Consider the following 20,357-nt stretch of genomic DNA (forward strand, 5'->3'; position numbering starts at 1 on the left):
TTCAAAATTTGAATTTTAAATGTAACTGATGTCAGTAATTCTGAAATTTTGGTAAATAGAAACATTAGAATATTCTAAAAGTAGTGTATAAGGTATATTTTTTGTAATTTACATGTCTTAACATTTAGCCAACCACACGTGCCACAGCGAGCTATCAGCCAACCTTATACGCTGTACACCGCGCATTTTCCCAAGTATCAAAAACTAATATTCACTACTTAAAAAACAAAGAAGGGTAAAAATTATTTAAGTGGTTAATTGTATTTTGCGGTAATGATTTTATTTGACGATTTCACATATTGTTTGTAGAAAACATCAAATCGAAAGTATATATTAAAAGTATAAAAAAAATATAGGTATAATTAAAAACGTTAAAGATGACTAAAGATAAGTAACACGACTTGAACGTAAAATTAAAAATTCATAATGCATTTTAATATTTTTTTACAGTGTGGTATCGTTCGATTGTAACTTTATTTAGTCGTAGCTGATAGTGCAACTTTTTCATTAATTTTAATACCACTATATTGGTGTATTTTATTATATACTGTAATTTATAAAAGCAGAAAAAGTGGCGCAATTAATTGGGAATAATTCCAGGTAAACAATAACTGATAATAGCAGCAAAAAAAAAAAGAAAAAAGAAAAACGCGTTGCTAAAGTCAAGAAGAAAGATGCCCCCATTCGGTCACGCAGCGATGTTCTTCATAGAGGGCAGATCTCCCTATTCGATTGGCTAAGTGTTAAAAATCGATAATTATCGAACGAATTCGATCGTAACTATGAACTGATATCAGATCTATTTCTAATTCAAATAATTTATCCGTTGATCATGACTCATCTTAAAACTCATCCTTGATATTTTTGTTATGTAATAATATTAGTTGAGATATTGTTCGACTAATATAATTTGTAATATTTTGTTTATTCCAACAGTGATGTTCGATGGAGAAATGATCGAGCGCGCGCCACCTTTGTGGTGCGCTGCAGCTGCTGGTCACTTGGTTTTAGTTAAGTTGCTAGTGAAAAATGGCGCCCGGGTAAATGCCACCACTAAAACGCTTTCCACTCCTCTACGAGCAGCTTGTTTCGACGGCCACTTCGATATTGTTAGATTTTTGGTGGGCCACGGTGCAGGTATGAATCACTCAAATATCTCTTAAAAGTAACCGGAACGTTTCCATCTTCTAATAGCCGTGTACTGTTTTATAAAGTTGTAAACAAAAGTGTGCATTGATGTAGTCACCGTAGAACTTCCGATTAGTATAGTAACTTTCTGTATTGTGATAAATGTCGTGAAGTAATAATGTTTTATTTTTTTTATAAAAAAAAATGCAATTAACCCTTAGAGTGCTATGGATGCATATATGCGTCTGGCGAAAGTCATCGGTGTGGACTAAGGACGCATATATGCGTTTGTCAATTTTTCCGAGCACCTAAGCAGAAGTAATACTATTACGTTTGTGTGAGATAATAAATATAAATGCATTTCAATGTTAATGCCGCGTTCGAAGTAACTGTCTTTTCTTTTTTCTTTTATTTAATACTTTGCATTCACAATTTGTCCAATTTGGACATTTGGTAGAATAATCGTGCCGGCACAACACAATTATCAAGAAGAAAATGTGTTGTTTGTGTGAAAAATAAGAGAAGGAACGACAGAAAATGCGATGTCGGATTATGTATCGATAATTGTTTCGAAATTTTTCACGCACAACTGAATTATTAACTTGTGTTATATTTACTAAATTTAGTTTTTTAGTTTACTACCCAAATTCTAGTTTATTGTAAATTTCAATGTTTATAATAAATAATTAATACTAAAAAATAACGCTCTTGAATCATTTAATCTCGTGCAAAAGAATTACTATAACTTATTACGATTTGCGCTTTGAATAGTCAATCAACAGAGTTCAGTATAACGAAAAAGTATTCAGTCCAGAGCGATCGTCAGCGCTGGCAGCATGCCGTTCGTACGATGGCATAGGCTCCGAGTATTCAGCACTCTAAGGGTTAACGACGAATACGCTTTTTGATTACAGATATTGAGATGGCAAACCGCCATGGTCATACAAGTCTGATGATCGCCTGTTACAAAAGTCATCTTAAAATCGTCAAGTTCCTACTTACCCTGAAAGCGAACGTTAACCGAAAATCCATAAAGGGTAACACAGCACTTCACGATTGTGCTGAGAGCGGATCTCTAGAAGTCGTGAAGGTACTCCTCGAGCATGGTGCCCGAATGGACGTGGACTCCTACGGGATGTCACCACTCCTTACGGCAGCAGTAACAGGTTAAAGCAGAATGTTCCACGCGCAACCCCGAAGGTTCCCTTAAGACGATTACAATTAATGTTTAACTGAGTGTTTTATTAAGTGGACGAGGAAACTCTCTAGTAGGAAGTGAATTATCACAAAGTCTTTCTGATTTTACAGGTCATAAGCACATTGTCGAATACTTTATCAATATGCCGAACTTGGTGAATCGCAAGGAACGCATAGACGCATTGGAATTACTGGGCGCTACATATGTGGATAAAAAGAGAGACATGATGGGAGCACTTGAATGTTGGAAACAAGCAATGAACGAAAGGTATGTACAATTTTGTAGAAACAAATGAATTTCAGCAATACACCCCCAGAAATTTATACGCACTTCGAATGGTTATAAATTTAGTGTATTTATTAAGTTATAAGTAAGATTAAAACTCCGAATCAAAGAAGACAGATATCGAAATTTTTTAGTTATCACAAATGCTCTCAAATTGATGACCTTTGAACGATCCAGGTATTGCTGACAAAGTAGAGCAATGGAATCGAAAACAGAACGAATCATTTGGTTCGGTATTTCGATACATAGTCTTTCAGTAGCTGATCTCAATTCATGAACTATTGCCGCTTTTGTATCATAAACTTTCTCTTTGATGAATCCTCATAAAAAAAAGTCCATCGAGGTCTGGGAATCCCTGGAAGTATTCAACACTCTCTCTATTCCGATCTATCGGTTCGGCAAATATTCATGAAGGCAGACCTTCACGATGGTGGTGGGGAGGTACACCACCTTGTTGGAAATAAAAGTTCCTCTTCACCCCTAAATATCTCACGAATGCATTGTATAACAAATTATAATCATTCAAAGTGTATATACATCTTTTTGGGGCACCCTTTATGTACAATACATGTGTGTATGTGTAATTGCTACATTTTGTAATATTCATAAATTATTGAAATATTTGTCAATGTTGTACTTCAGATATCGAAGTGATCCAGTGATACTGAAACCAGGACCATCACCACTTGTAGCTGCTTACGATTTTGCACGGGAAATTACCGATCCTGATGCACTGGATGGATTATTAAACGATCCGGATGAAATGCGAATGCAAGCACTTGTAATTAGAGAACGAATATTAGGACCAGCTCATCCTGACACCAGTTACTATATTCGCTACAGAGGAGCTGTATACGCAGATGGTGGAATGTTCAGTCGTTGTATAGAACTTTGGAACTATGCCTTAGATATGCAACAAAGCATGCTGGAACCACTCGATCCAATGACCCAGAGTTCGCTTTTCAGTTTTACCGAACTCTTTAGTTTTATGATAGGTAGACAAATAAATACAGGACGTAGAGTACCACAGATTCAGAGAGAAGAACTTCTTAGAGTGTTCAGAAAAGCTGTACGTTTCGAAAATATACGGGATATTCGTTATTTGTTTGCAAATGGCAATATACAATCTATATTATTGCAGGTTTTGGAAGTGAAATTAGGAAAACAAATGTTGGACAAAGGATCGGCTCGCGGACGTGATATTGCCTATTTAAACAGAGTTCTCGTCACCACTTTACATCTAGCAAGTTTATTGACTCACGAAATGCCAGAAGAAGACACTGCGGAATATTCTGCACTGCATCAAGCGCTTTATGAGTTAGTTCGAATAAATCCCAAAGACAATAACGTAAGTTAATACGAAGGAATTTATTTACCGATTAAAAATATATAAGTGGTAAATCTTTTGAGAGATTAATTTCTTTTCCTCTTTTGTGTAGAATCGGACTGTGTTGCATTTAGTTTTTAGCGAAAGAAATACTATACTCGGAGCTGGTCCTAAATCTCCGTCATTTAGGTTTCCTTCTCCGCATTTAATAAAGGCTCTTCTAAAAGTTGGCGCTGACGTCTCAGCAAAAGATGCAACCGGAAGTACGGTATTACACCTTGCTGCTATGTTCCATCCACCAAACGATCTTGTTAATATTCTTCTTGATGCTGGTGCACATATTGATGCTGTTAATAAAATGGGTAGCACGTTCGAATCGTTGTTGTGGAGTAACAGCGGCTATGACACTTTAGCACGGAATAAACACAGATATGATTCGATATATCCCATGAGATACACTAAACTCACCTGTCTAGCAGCGAGGATAGTAAGGAGAGTATGCGATATTGAGTCTGTCCCAAAACATCTTCGAGCTTTTGTTCTAATGCACTAGTGGTATTAGTGCACTACGCAGTGGAAACGATAGGCTATTGCTTAGAATGCTACAAGAGATATTTATACGTTATCTAAACAATAAGAAAAATCAACGATAAAGTTTTATATCTTTTTCGAAAGTGTAAAATTAATATTAAGATACTTTTCCGAATAAGCAAGTATGAAACATAGAAAATAATGCTATTATTATACATATAATGCCATGATGTGGCATACGTAAAGTATGCTGTCAGTAATTTTTAGTTATAGATCTGGTTTTTAGAGAATTAAATATCAGTGAGTCAGTAATCTCTGCGACTCCAGTATCGTTCAATGCTAGTAAAGAATTAAGAACAATTCAAATAGTTACGAATTTCAAATTAATCTTAGATTATGTTCTTCATTTCGTTCAATAAAAGAAAAATTCTTAATATTGATGTTGGTCAATAGAAAACACTTAAGATTACTGATTGTGTGGATTATGATAGCTCACAAATATCGGTTAATATGATTTTATTATCGTATACGCTGACAGCCTTTTCCCTTATACATAAACCCCATTACAAGCCATAATATACAAATTACATTGGTAACATTTAGTTATAACTCAATATATGTTAAATTGAAAAGTTGTGTAATCATAGAAATTACTTTCATTCTCATTGTTACATAAAGAAATAAGAACAGAAGTAAAATTATGTAATATACTTTTTTATATAGCATGGAATATCTAAAATATAAATTACTTATACGTTTTTATATATTAAAAAATAGGGAAAAATAAAATTATACGTTAAAAATTCTACGATATAACATTTTTATTATACATATAAACATGTTTTTTGAGTTTATTACATAAAAGAATTTGCCAATTAGAAGATTTAAGAAATTACATATATATATTATGTTAATCTATAATATTTAAGCTTATCTTTATTTAAAATGTGATAAACATATATATACATTATAAGTATTATACAGAACTAAATATACTTAAGAATTATATATCCGAGGTGTTTTAGTAAGGTGCTTTTTTTGAAAATAAACAAATGCACTTGACACTAAATAGCACAACTATAACAATTTTCTCACAGTAATGCATATAGTGTTTATAATACCATTGAGATCTTGATGTGACTTGAGTTTTGTACTTTTTGAACACATTTTTGTTTCAGCGATTATATTCACACACTTTATTTTTACACAAACACTGTGATTCTCTACAAAAAAAGTATCTTACATTCAAAGTCACCCAATTTAACTGTTTTATAATATGAAGACTGGAAATACAGGTGTGATTAATAACATATCGAGATGTTCATTTATTTCTATTTAATAAGATACCAATGGATTTTCATTCTACAAAACTTACCGCTCAATTACCTTTCGCTCGGACGAGATAGCTTCCCTGGAAGAACAACACATTCATAAAAATCTGTTATACAAATGGTAGAACTTACCCAATTTTCCTGCAAGATGTTAGCCGCAATTTAAAAGTGATTAATTACTCAAGATATATTTAGATCCTCTATATTAAAAAATTTTATTTGTAGACACTTATTCAAACAATTTCGATAACGAGCGTTTAAACGATATCAAAAAGAAGATGTCGTTATCCCTATTCTCTTATGTTCGTCGAAACACATAATATCCTTCCTCCAAAATATCTCGTGGAATAATAAAACACAACCGATCAATCACTTACGATGGAAATAATACAACAAACCATAGCACACGATCTCATGCGTTATAAAATAAGACCCTATCTGACATCAATGACATTATAAGAAAAAAAGACCACATCCTTCAAATGTTAAGAAACAAATTTGGCAACCACACAGCGGAGATCGACGATGGTTATTAAAAAATTCCATACGCATAGTGATTTGAACACGCATTAAATATTTCATTGGCGATTGCGGCAAAGACCAGAGCATAAAATATTTACAACCACTTACCATAGAATTTACAGTCATAATAAGTAATTGTGCTTTTTACATTACATAAATTCACTTCAAATATAGAAATTTTACAGTTCTAAACTAGTTCTCGATAAATATTGAGGATAAAATCTCTCTAGATGCTACAATAAAATAAGAATCAACCACAATGTTAGAGACGAAATACTATATTACCGTCCACAGTTTTAATTTGCCCAAAACCTGTTAATCCACTATTTCAAACAATAGCATAAATTTTTAACAATCTTCGAAAGAAGAGTACCACATGTAACTTGATAATTCGAATATCACATTAACAATGCATTCCAGTAACCATTAATGAAGGAACAAATATTTGATAAATTTCAAGCAAATTATTCCTTCTTGAAATATATATTCATCATAGAGGAATAGAAAACCACAATCACCTGAAAAATATCTCACCTGCGATGTAAACAAATATTCATGCCTCACAGATAGTGAAGTTTATAAATCTCAAAAGTAAGCAGGGAGTACTAATATCTACAGTTATACATTTTTTAAGCAGAAATTTCTGCTTAAGTGCAATACATTTGAAAATACTCGTTCTAGGTAAATGTATTGCACATGTAAAAGTAGTGGAAACAATATCCTCTATGCCAATGCATATACACAGTTTAAACCTGCTTAAAGTATAAAGAATCACAACAACACAGAAATAAAACACAACGACCAGCATATTTTTTTGTAGTCAAAACGGATTTGGATTTTATTCAATCACTGTCATGATGTTGTGGTTATACAAGAGTGTTATACAATGCGCAAAATGTTCCTCGAGATCTACATAGCGAGAGGAAATATGTTTACCAAAGAATATACATATAAAATTAGCTGTGAGAAGCCTCTATTTGCATTTTGTAAAAACCGACAGATATTAAAAATTGTTCTTCACACAAATATTTTGTATTTTTTGGTAAACATATGATTGATGCACAATATGTAAGACAAATTCTGCCAAATTTTGGGTATAAAGTCATCCAATGTTCGTTCGCTGAAGTCTCGAAACGAGCGAATGGAAGGGACCTTCTCCTAATGACAACTAAAATTTTGTATGCTCAGCTAAACTTGAATCTCCAAGTTACTAAAACGATGTGACGCGATGAATAAAAGATCAGATCGCAGAACTATAATGAAAACAATACAGTCCCCTGTTGAGCCATGATGTATCTTACTATGTATTAGATACAAGAATAGAGTGCGACCGATACCACAAACAAATCGACATACGTCCACGATGTATGTAGGATTGTGCATGAAAGTATCTATCATACATGGATAAACTTTAACTCGTAAAATCCGTAACAACTATATCGCTTTAATATTTATACTTGAAAGATTAATCTGTCCCTGATCGATAAACCACTCCGCGAACGACCAAAGCGTCATGTTCAACCGGAATGTGGGGAAATCGATTGATCTCTCGTGAGAACTAAGAAATAAACTTACAAGCTACATTTGATAATTACTGTAAATAGCATAAACCTATATACTGAAAAACCTACAGATTACGTAGAACATTATGAACCTAAATCTAGCAACTAAACTATATGTCGATCACTCAAAAAGATCGATTTAGGAGTGAACAATTAGTAGACTTCCACTGTAAAAAGGAACGATAATCTGGTAAAAGAATTTCGAATGAAATAGTCGTAGCAAGGAAGGGTGATCATCGGCAGCCAATGAGTGTTTCAACGTTGAAGTAGGCATAAAACAACTGTTGATCTTCCAACGACAGATACTTCTCACCCACTGTCCTAAGTTCTGCCACACTACTAGGATGAATTTCAAGTATTGTCACCAGGAGCGGAACAATCCTGCAGACGACATACGAACACCCAGTCTCCTCTCGCTGCATCAATAAATTATTGTTAAGCATCAAATTCTGCAGAGGTTCTCTATCAATGTTACCTTGAGTGTATTCCCCAAATTTTAGTAGAGACGAACATCAATCGTCCTACCATCGATACGTGACCGATTCATCATAGCTATATATAAAAATTATTAAGAAAAATCTTTAAAATGACACATGCCCTTCAAAATGCGTATTCTCTTAAATAGACAAAACCGATCTACACTATTAGCATATTCTTTAAAAGGATACACACAGCGCGTTCAGCATCCCATTCAGATGCGAATCGTACCATGCCCATGTCAGTTCCCCTCATTTCAGCAAATTTCACCTCTCCAACGTCTTGAAATTTGTCTCTCAACATTTGCCATGTTGTATTTGGTGGGAGCTGTTACAATTATCTTTATGTTTACAGATAAACATACATGTATTAGTTGTTGTGTACAAATTAAGAAGAGTACATACATTTCCTATAAGAATAGTGTCGGACATCGGCCGAGAACCATTAGTATTCTGTCTGTTCCCACCTCCTCCTTGACCTTGGTTTCCAGCAAAACCACCACCTCCACCAGGAACACGATCGTTGTCCCCTCTGTTGAATCCACCGTCAAAATCTCTGCCACCACCGAAGTTAGAACCACCAAAAGCATTGTTTCCACCGAAGCCTACATCATTGTCCATTTTAGATAAGCCTCGCGGCGCAAATGAATTGTTGCCTTGTCCACCAGCTAAAGAGGCTTGTAAATTAGACAAACCTCCAACTCCTCCGCCGAAATTATTTAAGTTAGAAGCCAACTCATTTGTTAACGACGAATTCAGCAAAGAACTCGTGGTCAGGTTAGCGCTCAGACCTCCAGCAAGACTTGCTTGAAGAGCTGCAGCATTTGAATTTGTCAATGCAGATGCTATAGGTATATAAATATATCATTGTCAGCTTCTCTACCTATCCTATTTTATATATTACATTTATAATAAGACTCACCTAACTGTGCTGGCACAACATTGTTTAAACCAGCTCCAAAAGCACCAGCAGCCAACACAGGAGCAGAAATAGGATTCACAACAGGTGGATTATTTGCTTGTACATTAGGAATGTTTCTAGCTACATCCATTAATCTATTACCACCAGCTCCAAGACCCATTCCAATTCCCTTTAACCCTATTTTGGAATTGATATCAATTTTCATTTTTATGTGTCTATATGACAAAATGAAATATTCCTTAGGAAATAAGAAGGTACCTTCTGGTAACTTTGGTGGCATGTCTGGTTCATTTGCTCTGTCAAGTCTCACAGTCATACGTCTATCATAAAGTTGCTGATTATGAAGCATTGATATAGCTTGTACAGATTCTACTGGATGGTCATATTCTACCACTCCAAATCCTCGAGATTTTCCATCTTTGTCTTTTCCTAATTCAACGTGTAGTACTTTACCAGCTAATTTAAACACTTCTAATAATTTCTTTTCATCCACTTTGTAATCAAGCTAAATATACAAAGTAACAACTTAATAAACTTCCACATACTTAATTTGTCAATTTAATACAAACTGTATCGCAAGATATACTTACATTTGCTACAAATACTCTAGTAACTAAAGGTCCATTAATACCTAAAGATTCTAAAAACTGAGTACTTAGACCATAGGTATTCCCAAATTTGCTATCTCCACCTCCACCACCACCGCCACCGCCGCCACCACCACCACCGCCTCCACCACCACCACCTCCACCAGCAGGAGCATTCATATTTTGACGCCCACCACCTTGTGGCCTTGGCGGATCCCTAAATCTATCATCACGAACTCTTTCATTGTTACGAGCTGTAGCTAACCGGCCATATTTGTCCCGTTCAACATCAAAGTCCTAAAATACATAAATATTAAATATGTCCTTAACACTGATTACATGGTACCCATCCAAGTTGTAAGGAAGTTGAAAAAATAACAATATACTAACTACCTCTTTGACGACCAGCTTTCTCCCTTTAATATCATACCGATGCATTTTTTCTACAGCAATTTTTACAGAGTCTGAATCTTCAAATTCAACAATACCGCAACCTCTTGGTTTGTCATTTTCGTCAGTAAAAAGTTCCACATGAGCAACTTTTCCAACTTCTGTTCTGAATAAATCCTTAAGATCTTGCCAGCGAAAATCATAGGGAATGTTTGATACGTAGATTCGTCGATCTGAAGCTTTTCGACCACGATCGTTTCGTTCCCTACTACGATCACGGCTTGTAGAATTTATGCGATTTTGTCGTTCCGCTCTCCTGTTACGATCACGCTCCCTACTTCGATCTCTCTCCTCGTTATTCTGCACTTGACCCCTAATATTTAACAAGATTATATAGAACTAACGCGTGTAAGAGAAAACACGTTTTACTGTTGCTTGTTAATATATGTACCTACAGATTTTATTATATGTTTCTCAATATATAATTTGTATAAATTTTAACTAAATTGAGCGATTCAACAAATACTTGCTAAAAAAATGTATACTGCTGATACGTTGAAAATGTATTAGCGTCGGTTTGTGTTAATTGTACATGATTCTCCACGCCGACAAAGAATAGACAATGAATTATTATAAATATCAATTTTATACTTACTCCTCTTGCTTAATCATTGTCAACGCTTTTTACACTGAATAAACTAAATTATTTAAAGAACATATAAATAGTTTATTCGTTAAAAAGAGTAAAAGATACCGAATAAGCAAACATACGCGACGATGAAGCGTCCTATAAAATGGCCGTCCGAGGAAATGCTAAACCATACCGGAAACTACTGTATTCAAAATAAGTTCCTATTTAAAAAGATACGAATAAAACTATAAAAATCATTTAATTATAATATTTCTATGATTATTACGTTGTTACCCTTTTGTGTTGCAAGTATAAATTATATTTCATATTTAGAAAACATTACACGATTGCGATTATTAAACATTTGAATATAACTGATTGAGAAGTTTCAAACTCGAGCTACTGTCTTCGGAAAAATTAAAACTCGATTGTGTAGCCAATCAAAATTCACGTATCAATATTCATATTTAAATTAAATATATTCTTTTTAAATGTTACAATAATGTTTATTATTTCATATCCTTATTCCGATAGTTTATTGTTTAAAAAATAATAACAGAAAATTTGAAAAGACTATCTCAATCATTGAAAATAAATTTGCCCTTAGTCATTATCTTGTAAATCAAAATGTCGATATATGTGGAGCCACTCGTCATATTCTATACTATCGTTCGTTATGTTCCGTTTCCGAATAGCAGAAGACATCGTTTCGCGGGAACCAATCACGAGTGTGATTCATTTCACATCTCTGGGTTTTTGGTGCTGCTTCTGACGTGCGCAACAATTTTGGGTGGTGGAGGTTCTTGTTTTTATTATAAAATTTACAAAGAGAATGGCAGCACAGTGGATACGAAATGCAGTAAGTAACACGTGTCAATCCAGAAAAACAATAAGTGTCCTACACGTAATTGTGATCCTTCCCAAACAATGAGGTTAGAATTTTTCATATCTTGGTCATATCTTTCTGCTGAGGGCTCTAACAGTTTGGCAAACTATCTCTTTTCCTTATATCATTTATAATTTTTCTTTCCTCCTTTGACATTATATCAATTTCTCAATACCACCTTCGTACTATCTTTCTTTACGAAATATAGCAGCATTCCGCGTGTTCTTTTATTAATGATTATCAATCTTATTGATATTTGATTAACAGGCCCCGAAAATTGGTTGCGTCCGTTTTTACAGCAGTAAAGTTCACAAATGCACACTTATTCCCGGAGATGGTATCGGACCCGAAATTTCAACTGCCGTACAAAAGATTTTCGATGCTGCCAAGGTAAAATAGTTTTCACGAATAATTTTATAAGTTAACAGTTTTCGTTATGCACGATATTTCTAGGTAATTACATGTCTTATCAGTCGAATGGAAGTATATTGATAACATGTGTCCACTTTGACATTTCTGTTACATTTTTGCACAGTGGATATCACATTTTGAGTAATTGTTTTAATTTTTTCATTATTCGTGGTTTGAACCTTACAAGGTGACCCTAAGTGTCCTACTACTAACCTTAAGGAGTTTATTTTAATCTTACTCTTATACAGGTTGATCCAATTGTAGGCTAATTCAGTCTGCTCTTGTTGTAGCTAGGGTATGTTCTTTTTAATTTGTATATTTTTTATAAACTCAATGTATATTTTGTGAACTTCAAATAAACGCATGAGATTATTAATTTGTTTTCATTTATATGTGTAATAATGATGCATAATAGTTTTAATATTGAGAAACAACAATGTACTATTTTTCAGCATGAATGAAGAAACTTTAATAGTATCACTCATATATCATGTATTGCATAACACTGTTACTCAACTGTTAGTATCTATATGTATGTTAATATATACCTATACATTTTATTCTTTCATATAACAGCATTAATAAAGATGAATGTATTCAATGTTAGATAAGATTGTACCCAAATATTTTGTATTTCTTCATATGCATTCACATATACTTGTAATATTATCTTAAATACCAGGTACCGATAGAGTGGGAATCTGTTGATGTAACACCGGTAAAAGGTCCAGATGGAAAATTTGGTATTCCACAAGCTGCCATTGATTCAGTTAACAGAAATAAAATTGGTTTGAAAGGACCATTGATGACACCTATAGGAAAAGGACATAGATCTTTAAATCTTGCATTAAGAAAGTAAGCCTACTTTTATCTTTGTGTAATTAAGAATAGTTAAGCGTATCTACTTCAAACATCCATCCATATTGTCCCAGTCTTCATATATTTGTTATGAGCTGTTTAAGTTACATAATTACAAATGTCAATGTAAACATGTAATTATTTGAAGTAGTCTCGACTGCTTTAGTGTAGACTGTAGCAAGGATTTAAAACTATTCGACAATTTATATATTTTTATAACAATGAACAGTTATCCTATTTCTTTCTTTTATTTTTTATCTTTTTTTTTTCAGAGAATTTAATTTATATGCCAATGTTCGACCATGTCGTTCCTTGGAAGGGTATAAGACATTATATGATAATGTTGATGTTGTCACTATCAGAGAAAATACAGAAGGAGAATACTCTGGTATAGAACATGAAATTGTAGAAGGAGTTGTACAATCAATTAAATTGATTACGGAGGAAGCTTCCAGTCGAGTAGCAGAATTTGCTTTCCAATATGCTCAGGATAATAATAGAAAAATGGTTTGTAATCTACTTATTCAAAAATTGACTTAAAAAAAGAAGCTAACAAATACTTTAAATAACTATTAGTTTCCTTAATAGGTGACTGCGGTACATAAAGCAAATATAATGAGAATGTCAGATGGTTTGTTCTTAAGGTGTTGTAGAGAAGCTGCACAAAAATTTCCCTCTATTAAATTTGAAGAAAGATATTTAGATACAGTATGCTTGAACATGGTTCAAGATCCTAGTCAATACGATGTACTTGTAATGCCTAACTTATATGGTGATATTTTGTCTGATATGTGTGCTGGACTTGTAGGAGGGCTTGGTCTTACACCAAGTGGAAATATTGGTTTAAATGGTGCATTGTTTGAATCTGTGAGTAGACAAAATTTTATATTTCTTTTCAAATATGATAGGGCGTGATTTGATAATAATTTTGTCCCAAAATAGGTGCATGGGACTGCTCCAGATATAGCAGGTCAAGATAAGGCGAATCCTACAGCATTATTACTCTCTGCTGTAATGATGCTTAAATATATGGGGCTAAATGAACATGCTAGAATGATCGAAGTTTCTGCATATGACACTATTAAAGAAGGCAAACATTTAACTGGAGATCTTGGTGGATCTGCAAAATGCAGTGAATACACTAATGAAATTTGCAAAAAAGTTTCAGCATTAGTTAAATAGATGATATAAAATTTATTGGGTATAAACTGCCAAATACTCGTAGAAATAATACATGTAACGTAAAACATTGTTTTCAAATATCTCTGTAATTTGTTTCTTTTTTCGAAATTTTTTTCAATGTGCTCCCTCAAAATGTATCTGCAATTTATTTGATTGAATTGCAGAGATGTTCAATGTAGGTAAAGGATATCTTTTTCATTTATATTTGCACTCATTTAGATAATTTGTTGAGTACTTGAATTAGTTTATTGTAAAACTTGATGTTACTCAACAGCTGTAGATTTGTTAATGTGTAATAGCATTTAATACGATTTTATTGCAATGCGACTGAATACACGTATATGTATGATTGTCATACTTGCTTATTGTAAAAGAAAGATTCTAATAGAATCTGTAAAAAGTAAACATGTAAATTAATTTAGGAATTCTGTACAATACCTTAGAATGAAGTTGTTGATAATGTGTGCCTCGAGGAAGAGTTTCAAGAAGTAACATATTGCGCAGTATTACACGTAAATAAAATATTGTGGATTCTATGTGTTGTGTCCATTATTTTACCTATAGATCATTTGTGAATATGATTATAAATATTGAAAAATAATGCTACTAGCAATAATTTTTCAGACATGTAATTCATATTGTTACGTAACTCATTATTTTTTGTGTTTTTACTTACAGTAATATTTGAATAAAATTAACAAATATGAAAATTTAGATTTATTTTTACAATCAAACGTATTTATAGATATTAATATTCGTATGAATATCATAAGGTGAGAATTTTTTAATTATGCTAATTTTCATTTCTGATGTTCTTACGAAATATTTATTGTAAAAAATATAATTCTTGTGGTATAAACGCTACATAATTTTATCCCTTGCAATGTTGTTATAGCGTTCGTCTTGGGCACTTTATAACTTCCCCTTTCCTCTACTCTTTCCTCCGTAGTACAGTATGCTTCTAAAGAAAATTCTCAAGTATGAGAGAAGTTGTCGGCTATATTTCACCGACAAAGGAAGAGGATGGGATGGGGGAAGATCCGGTGTCATCTTCGCTGCTCGTTAATACTTTCTGTGATTTATCGAGATTCCTCGAGTGAATAATGACTGACCTCTTGTAAATTTTTGATATTAAATTTTCTGTTCAACTATGATATATAGAATCACTAAATTTTCAACACATATGAATCTCTCCTTTTTTAGCCTTTCGAAACATTTGTTACTGAGACAAATATTTTCTAATTACGATATTAATGAAAGCTCTCATTTACGAGCCGACTAGTCAAATCTGTCAAATCAATTATGCAGGACAAGATGCTAGTTTCGCCTTAATTCTCTTTCGGCTTATTGAAGATTGTTCGATCGTTCAGAACACTGATTTCTAAGTAATCGTTTATTTAATTTTGTTTTAGACGTAAAATTAACCACTGTGTTGACGATTTAAGCGGTATCGGCGACCGGGGCAGTCGCAAGGTGCATCATCAGTTGTGGCGAAGGGCTGGTTACACAAAAGGTGGAACACTCGAGGGCGAAGTGCGGAAAGCAAGGCATGCATATTCAGCGTGGAGGCGCAGACGTAGTCATAGGAATAATAAAAATTCGAGGGTTGAAATTATTTAGATTTATGCTCGCTCTCTTGTTCCGGTGCTGGCGGTGACGAGAAACGATTCGATTCCGGGGAACAAATTTCATGCATTATTCAGGACTTGCCGCAATGCACCCCAGTCAATGGAACCGATCCTTTGGAAAAAGTCGTTTTTAATCTCTCGTCGCGTTCCAATAATGCACATGCACACCCGCTCACCTCTTCCCCTCACCTATTTTCATGCCCCGCGCGCCCCCGGTTCGCTTTCACCCCTTTACGAGTGAAAACCGTGTTTTCTGCCTTTAAAGCGGACGCCGGTTCGAACGCGAACAATAAATCGGGCATCTATCGGTATCTACCCCCATGAATACGCGACGCTCTCAGTTTAGAGTTCCGCGATTTATTTTCCGTCTCAGTGTTCATAATCGCTGGGCCTGATCGTTTCGGAGAACCGTCAAACAGAAATGTAAAAAGCTGCTGACGGAGCAGTTACGATTTTTCTGCTCAATATTCTCTCTTTCTCTTTCTCGTTTTTCTTTACTCTCTTTCTATGTTAATGGTTTCGCGCAAGTGTTGCGCCAGTTCTTTCCTCGCCGCAGCTTGTCTGTTGTATTCAAAGTAACGATATTTATTAGCTGTCAGTCATTTAGCAAAGAGAATTCTACGAAAGTGACGAATGATGCACGATGAATTTCTCTTATTAGAGATTTCCACATTGTGGAAATTTGGAAACGATCTTAGAGTAGTATAAGTATATATAGGCACAGTAGAGCTTCATTTATACCAACTCCATTCATTTGACCGCAATTTTAGTTAGTGTCCGATTACGCACAGAAACTCCTGCCGGTTGATTTCTATTACCTGAACATGCATTTCTATTGCGTGGACGAGAAATCATAGACAGTAGGAAGTATCGGCGAATTTCTGATATAAATTCTATTTTATATAAATTATTTGGTTCTCCGACAAAGTCAAATAAACAGAGTTCTACTGTACGTGTAATACTATACGTGTATATCGCTATACACGTTTAAAATGTTTGTGTCAAAATTTCGTTATTTTATACTATTTTTCATAAAACTCAGGCTGAACTATCAAAAGTTATTGATTTCATAGAATGAATGAACTTCAACTTCCTCATAATTGGATGCTCCAAAACGGATCCATTACTGTCGACGAAAAATGTTTCATAGATAGTGAAATAAACCCGTCGGCAGCATAAAAATATTTTAAACTCGATTCGTACTCAATTTTTAGCCACTGTTGCGAAATAGCAAAACAATATGCCTCCACTTTTCAATATGATACAAAGCTTCCTGATGAAAAAAAAAAAAAGGAAAAAAGGTATATTCGTCTTTCTGACCACATGAAACAACCTTTCGTTTACAATTAGACCAATAGGAAATTATTATTCGTTTCTTCGTCCGTTGGCAGATTGTACTCTTAATTAATCATTCGAAAGAATGGTCTGTAATCGCCTTACGATGGATTAATGGATCTGTCAGCTGTCACGAGGAAAGTTCTTTTTTTATTACTTTTCTTGTTTCGATCCAGCTTCGTCGAGCACACGTCTCCTCTAATTCGTAGTTCTCTCTGAGTACGCAAAACGATGAAGAACGGTTGGATATTTGCGAGCATCCTGACGACGTTCGTAGTTGTCGTTAATGGACGAGTTTATTATTTGCCGACTCTGGACCAGAATCGATACGACGACTTAACTTACCCCGTTCCGAATGAGCAATCTTCGCGGGATTTGGATCTGAGTTTCTTCGCTGGGGACTCAAGCGAGCCTGACAGTAAGATACATCCTGTTAAAAAGGTAAGTCGATTCGTTCCTGTGAAATTTTACTTTTAAATATATCGATTGAAATTGTTGCAATAATGAACAGTATTTATCTAACATCTTTTTATCGCGGTCGCAAAAATGTAGAGATAAGGATCGTGAAGATTGTCGTTCGATTTTTACATCGAATAAAAGCAGAATATAGAGTTTCTTTCGTAACGCAGTTACGTAATGTATTTGCAAACACGTAATCGAGAACAAAAAGAAGTGGACAGGTGATGGAAATAGGTATCAACGTCGTATTTACGCAAAGACGTAAATTATTAGTTTCAATGATTTACTAAATAGTCTATGTACTATAGAAATATACATATAATGAGAGAAACTTAAAGAAATTATTAGTTCGATTAATCTTCGTTGATACCCACTTCCACTACCTGTCCATTTATTTTTATCACCGACTCTGTATATTTCTTCGTTCAAATGATGTTTCTATTATGTTTATTGTCATAATATACTTCATTCATGATAAAATTGTGGAGAATTAATACCAGTAGAATCATGAATTCAACACAAGATAAATAATTTTTATCGATCGTTCTTTTATCAATTGTTAAAAATACAAAAATACAAAATTAATTAATTATATAAAGTACGTGATTGTATTTCACGTTAAATCGTCTCTAGAATTCATACCAATTCACCGAAATACCGTGGGAATTTATGTTTCATATTGTTTAAATTGCTTTCTTTTTAATGCTCTCGAAAAGCAATTAAAGCGGAATTATGGCATAAAACAATCGAATACAAAGGAACATCAATTAGAATAGTGTTTTCTTCTTCATAAAATGTCGCTGATTATTTCATTACAAAATTAAAAAAAGCCGACAATTCTGACGAGTCTAATTTTTCCAGAGAATCACTTTTTCTAATAATCAGTAGATTGGACATCGATAACAATAGTAAATTAAAGTCGTACGAACCTCGTATCTATTAATTCTATTAATCGAAAAATTTTCCACGTAGGTGCAGATACCAATGCAATGTACTAATCATGTATCATGTTGAAATTAGGTGTACACGCTTGTCGTGCCGGAAAAGCCGGTCATGGAAGTGAACAAAGAGGAGCTACCGATCACGCGTTACAAATTAGTCGAAGCACCTGTTAAGAGAGTCGGATCAGATGATATTATCATGGTCCCGGAGGTGAACCGCAAAATGGTGAAAATCGATAGGAACAACAAGGGTGAAGTGATCTTGGAGCTTCGCGTTATCGCTAATCACGATACTGTTTGAGGAATTTAGCAGGTATACGAACGAGCGTGAATACTACACATAATGTGATAAAAATAAACTGATAATTTTATAAAACTCGAAAGATTAAAAACTCGATCGTAATATTGAGAGATGAGATAAATAAATAATGTTTATTCAAATATTTTACATTTTTGAGATCTATAACGTCGATCCTGAATTTCCATAAAAGTTAAACAATTTTAGTAATATTTAGTTAAAAAAGAGAAATTTTAATTTCTAAATAATTAATGTAATGCTCGCGAGATTCTTCTTTCCGAAAGTTAGACGTTATTTAATTTCCTACAATTTCCATTGCATTTTTCTCGAATTTTCATCGAAATAAGTTGAAATAAATGAAACTTGCATAAAGAAAAAGGAAGGAAAGTTAGCAGATACTTCGAGACAATTAATCACCAAAGAATATCAGAACAAAAGAATTTCTCGAACGATCACCCAATGGAAATCCACATTGGAAACCCATCTTCATCTATCTAATCGGCCGCAAACACGTCGACGAACTTTTCCATTCAGCCTTTGCAAATGAGTCGGCAGATCGATATCTCCCGTCAGATTTGCCCTCGTCCCTAAAAGCCACGTATCTCTTGTCATTCTGCGCATACATATCGGGGACTCGGTTCCCCTAATTGTACTCTGTCAACGGCCGTGTCAAAGAGAGCCATGTCGACAACGATAGACAGAGAGACGAAACCGGGAAACAGTATCTCGATCGATGAAGGAGAACCCTGGATAGAAGTTTATTAGTCAAATAACGTCAAGAGACTGACGGGGGCGAGGGTGTGACCATATCCGGCTGAATATGACGTTCCCTTTCTGTGTGCGTTCCTTCGAGGGTACTCCCAATTATAACGAGTGCCGATGCATTCAGCATCAGCAAGGTGAAGAAGCGGCATGTGCCATAGACTGTATCATCTTTCCTTCTTCTGTTTCACTCTGAAAGATCGACCTCGAGCGCAACGAGCATTCAGTCCATTCCTACTTAGATGGTACTCGTGAAAATGTACCTTTAAGTTCGTGTGTTGGACGTAACTTACGATCGTAAGCTCGTGCAGTTGTTCTAGAGCAGAAATATTTCTTTGTCGTTTTCTTAATCTTGTTTCTTTTTTCTTTTTGTAATCGGATATGTCGTAAGTATTTTCATCTCTATAATTTAGTAGTTGGTTTTTGCAGTTGAACATTTCGTAAGTTTTATTTTCTAGGATCGATAGGATTTCATAATTAAATGTCTGAATTATTTTGTGGTTTTTCTGATTGATTATATGAGAGTGTTTGTAAGCTTCTAAGTCTACCGAATTGATTTTTAATCAATTGCTTTTTATTAGCAGAAAAAAGCGGAGTTAAAAACTGTTCTATTTTGAAAGATTTTATTATTTGAGCAAAATTTTGTTAAGCTACCTATTATAAAAGAGGAATTAATGTTAAAGGTACAATCAGCAGTAGAAAGCTTG

General features: G+C 34.2%; 4 protein-coding genes across 11 annotated transcripts in view; 3 read left to right on the forward strand and 1 right to left on the reverse strand.

The window, feature by feature from the left end:
- LOC122568779 (protein fem-1 homolog CG6966) overlaps nt 1–5,779 on the forward strand; it is a 42,423-nt gene extending 36,644 nt beyond the window's left edge. For all 3 annotated transcript variants that reach the window (XM_043728928.1, XM_043728929.1, XM_043728931.1), the window contains 6 exons: nt 937–1,137; nt 2,043–2,294; nt 2,437–2,593; nt 3,254–3,680; nt 3,753–3,959; nt 4,051–5,779. In XM_043728928.1, coding sequence (XP_043584863.1) covers nt 937–1,137; nt 2,043–2,294; nt 2,437–2,593; nt 3,254–3,680; nt 3,753–3,959; nt 4,051–4,491 — 1,685 coding nt within the window. In that variant the 3' untranslated portion in view covers nt 4,492–5,779. The remainder of the gene's footprint in view (nt 1–936; nt 1,138–2,042; nt 2,295–2,436; nt 2,594–3,253; nt 3,681–3,752; nt 3,960–4,050) is intronic.
- A 1,352-nt stretch (nt 5,780–7,131) lies between these two features.
- Nucleotides 7,132–11,087, reverse strand: LOC122568780 (heterogeneous nuclear ribonucleoprotein M). 6 transcript variants are annotated; one of them, XM_043728933.1, is made up of 10 exons: nt 11,031–11,087; nt 10,915–10,957; nt 10,260–10,632; nt 9,873–10,166; nt 9,541–9,787; nt 9,283–9,459; nt 8,766–9,205; nt 8,553–8,688; nt 8,360–8,436; nt 7,132–8,300 (listed from the first exon to the last, which is right to left on the reverse strand). In XM_043728933.1, exons 2-9 carry the CDS (start codon nt 10,929–10,931, stop codon nt 8,381–8,383), a joined length of 1,740 nt encoding a protein of 579 aa, XP_043584868.1. In that variant the 5' UTR covers nt 10,932–10,957; nt 11,031–11,087; the 3' UTR covers nt 7,132–8,300; nt 8,360–8,380. The 6 variants fall into 6 exon arrangements, with proteins under 6 accessions (XP_043584868.1, XP_043584872.1, XP_043584871.1 ...); XM_043728937.1 differs by having other exon boundaries at nt 8,766–8,965; nt 9,056–9,175; nt 10,915–11,075; XM_043728936.1 differs by having other exon boundaries at nt 8,766–8,965; nt 9,056–9,205; nt 10,915–11,075.
- A 500-nt stretch (nt 11,088–11,587) lies between these two features.
- Nucleotides 11,588–14,763, forward strand: LOC122568781 (probable isocitrate dehydrogenase [NAD] subunit alpha, mitochondrial). Its single transcript, XM_043728938.1, has 6 exons — nt 11,588–11,749; nt 12,044–12,166; nt 12,870–13,042; nt 13,318–13,552; nt 13,634–13,912; nt 13,988–14,763. The coding sequence occupies exons 1-6, from the start codon at nt 11,723–11,725 to the stop codon at nt 14,225–14,227; spliced, it is 1,077 nt and encodes a 358-aa protein (XP_043584873.1). The 5' UTR covers nt 11,588–11,722; the 3' UTR covers nt 14,228–14,763.
- A 2,003-nt stretch (nt 14,764–16,766) lies between these two features.
- LOC122568068 lies at nt 16,767–19,001 on the forward strand. Its single transcript, XM_043727388.1, has 2 exons — nt 16,767–17,631; nt 18,670–19,001. The coding sequence occupies exons 1-2, from the start codon at nt 17,422–17,424 to the stop codon at nt 18,889–18,891; spliced, it is 432 nt and encodes a 143-aa protein (XP_043583323.1). The 5' UTR covers nt 16,767–17,421; the 3' UTR covers nt 18,892–19,001.
- The last annotated feature ends 1,356 nt before the right edge of the window (nt 19,002–20,357 follow it).

This window comes from Bombus pyrosoma, linkage group LG6, assembly GCF_014825855.1.
Source record: "Bombus pyrosoma isolate SC7728 linkage group LG6, ASM1482585v1, whole genome shotgun sequence".
Classification (NCBI taxonomy): Eukaryota; Metazoa; Arthropoda; class Insecta; order Hymenoptera; family Apidae; genus Bombus; species Bombus pyrosoma.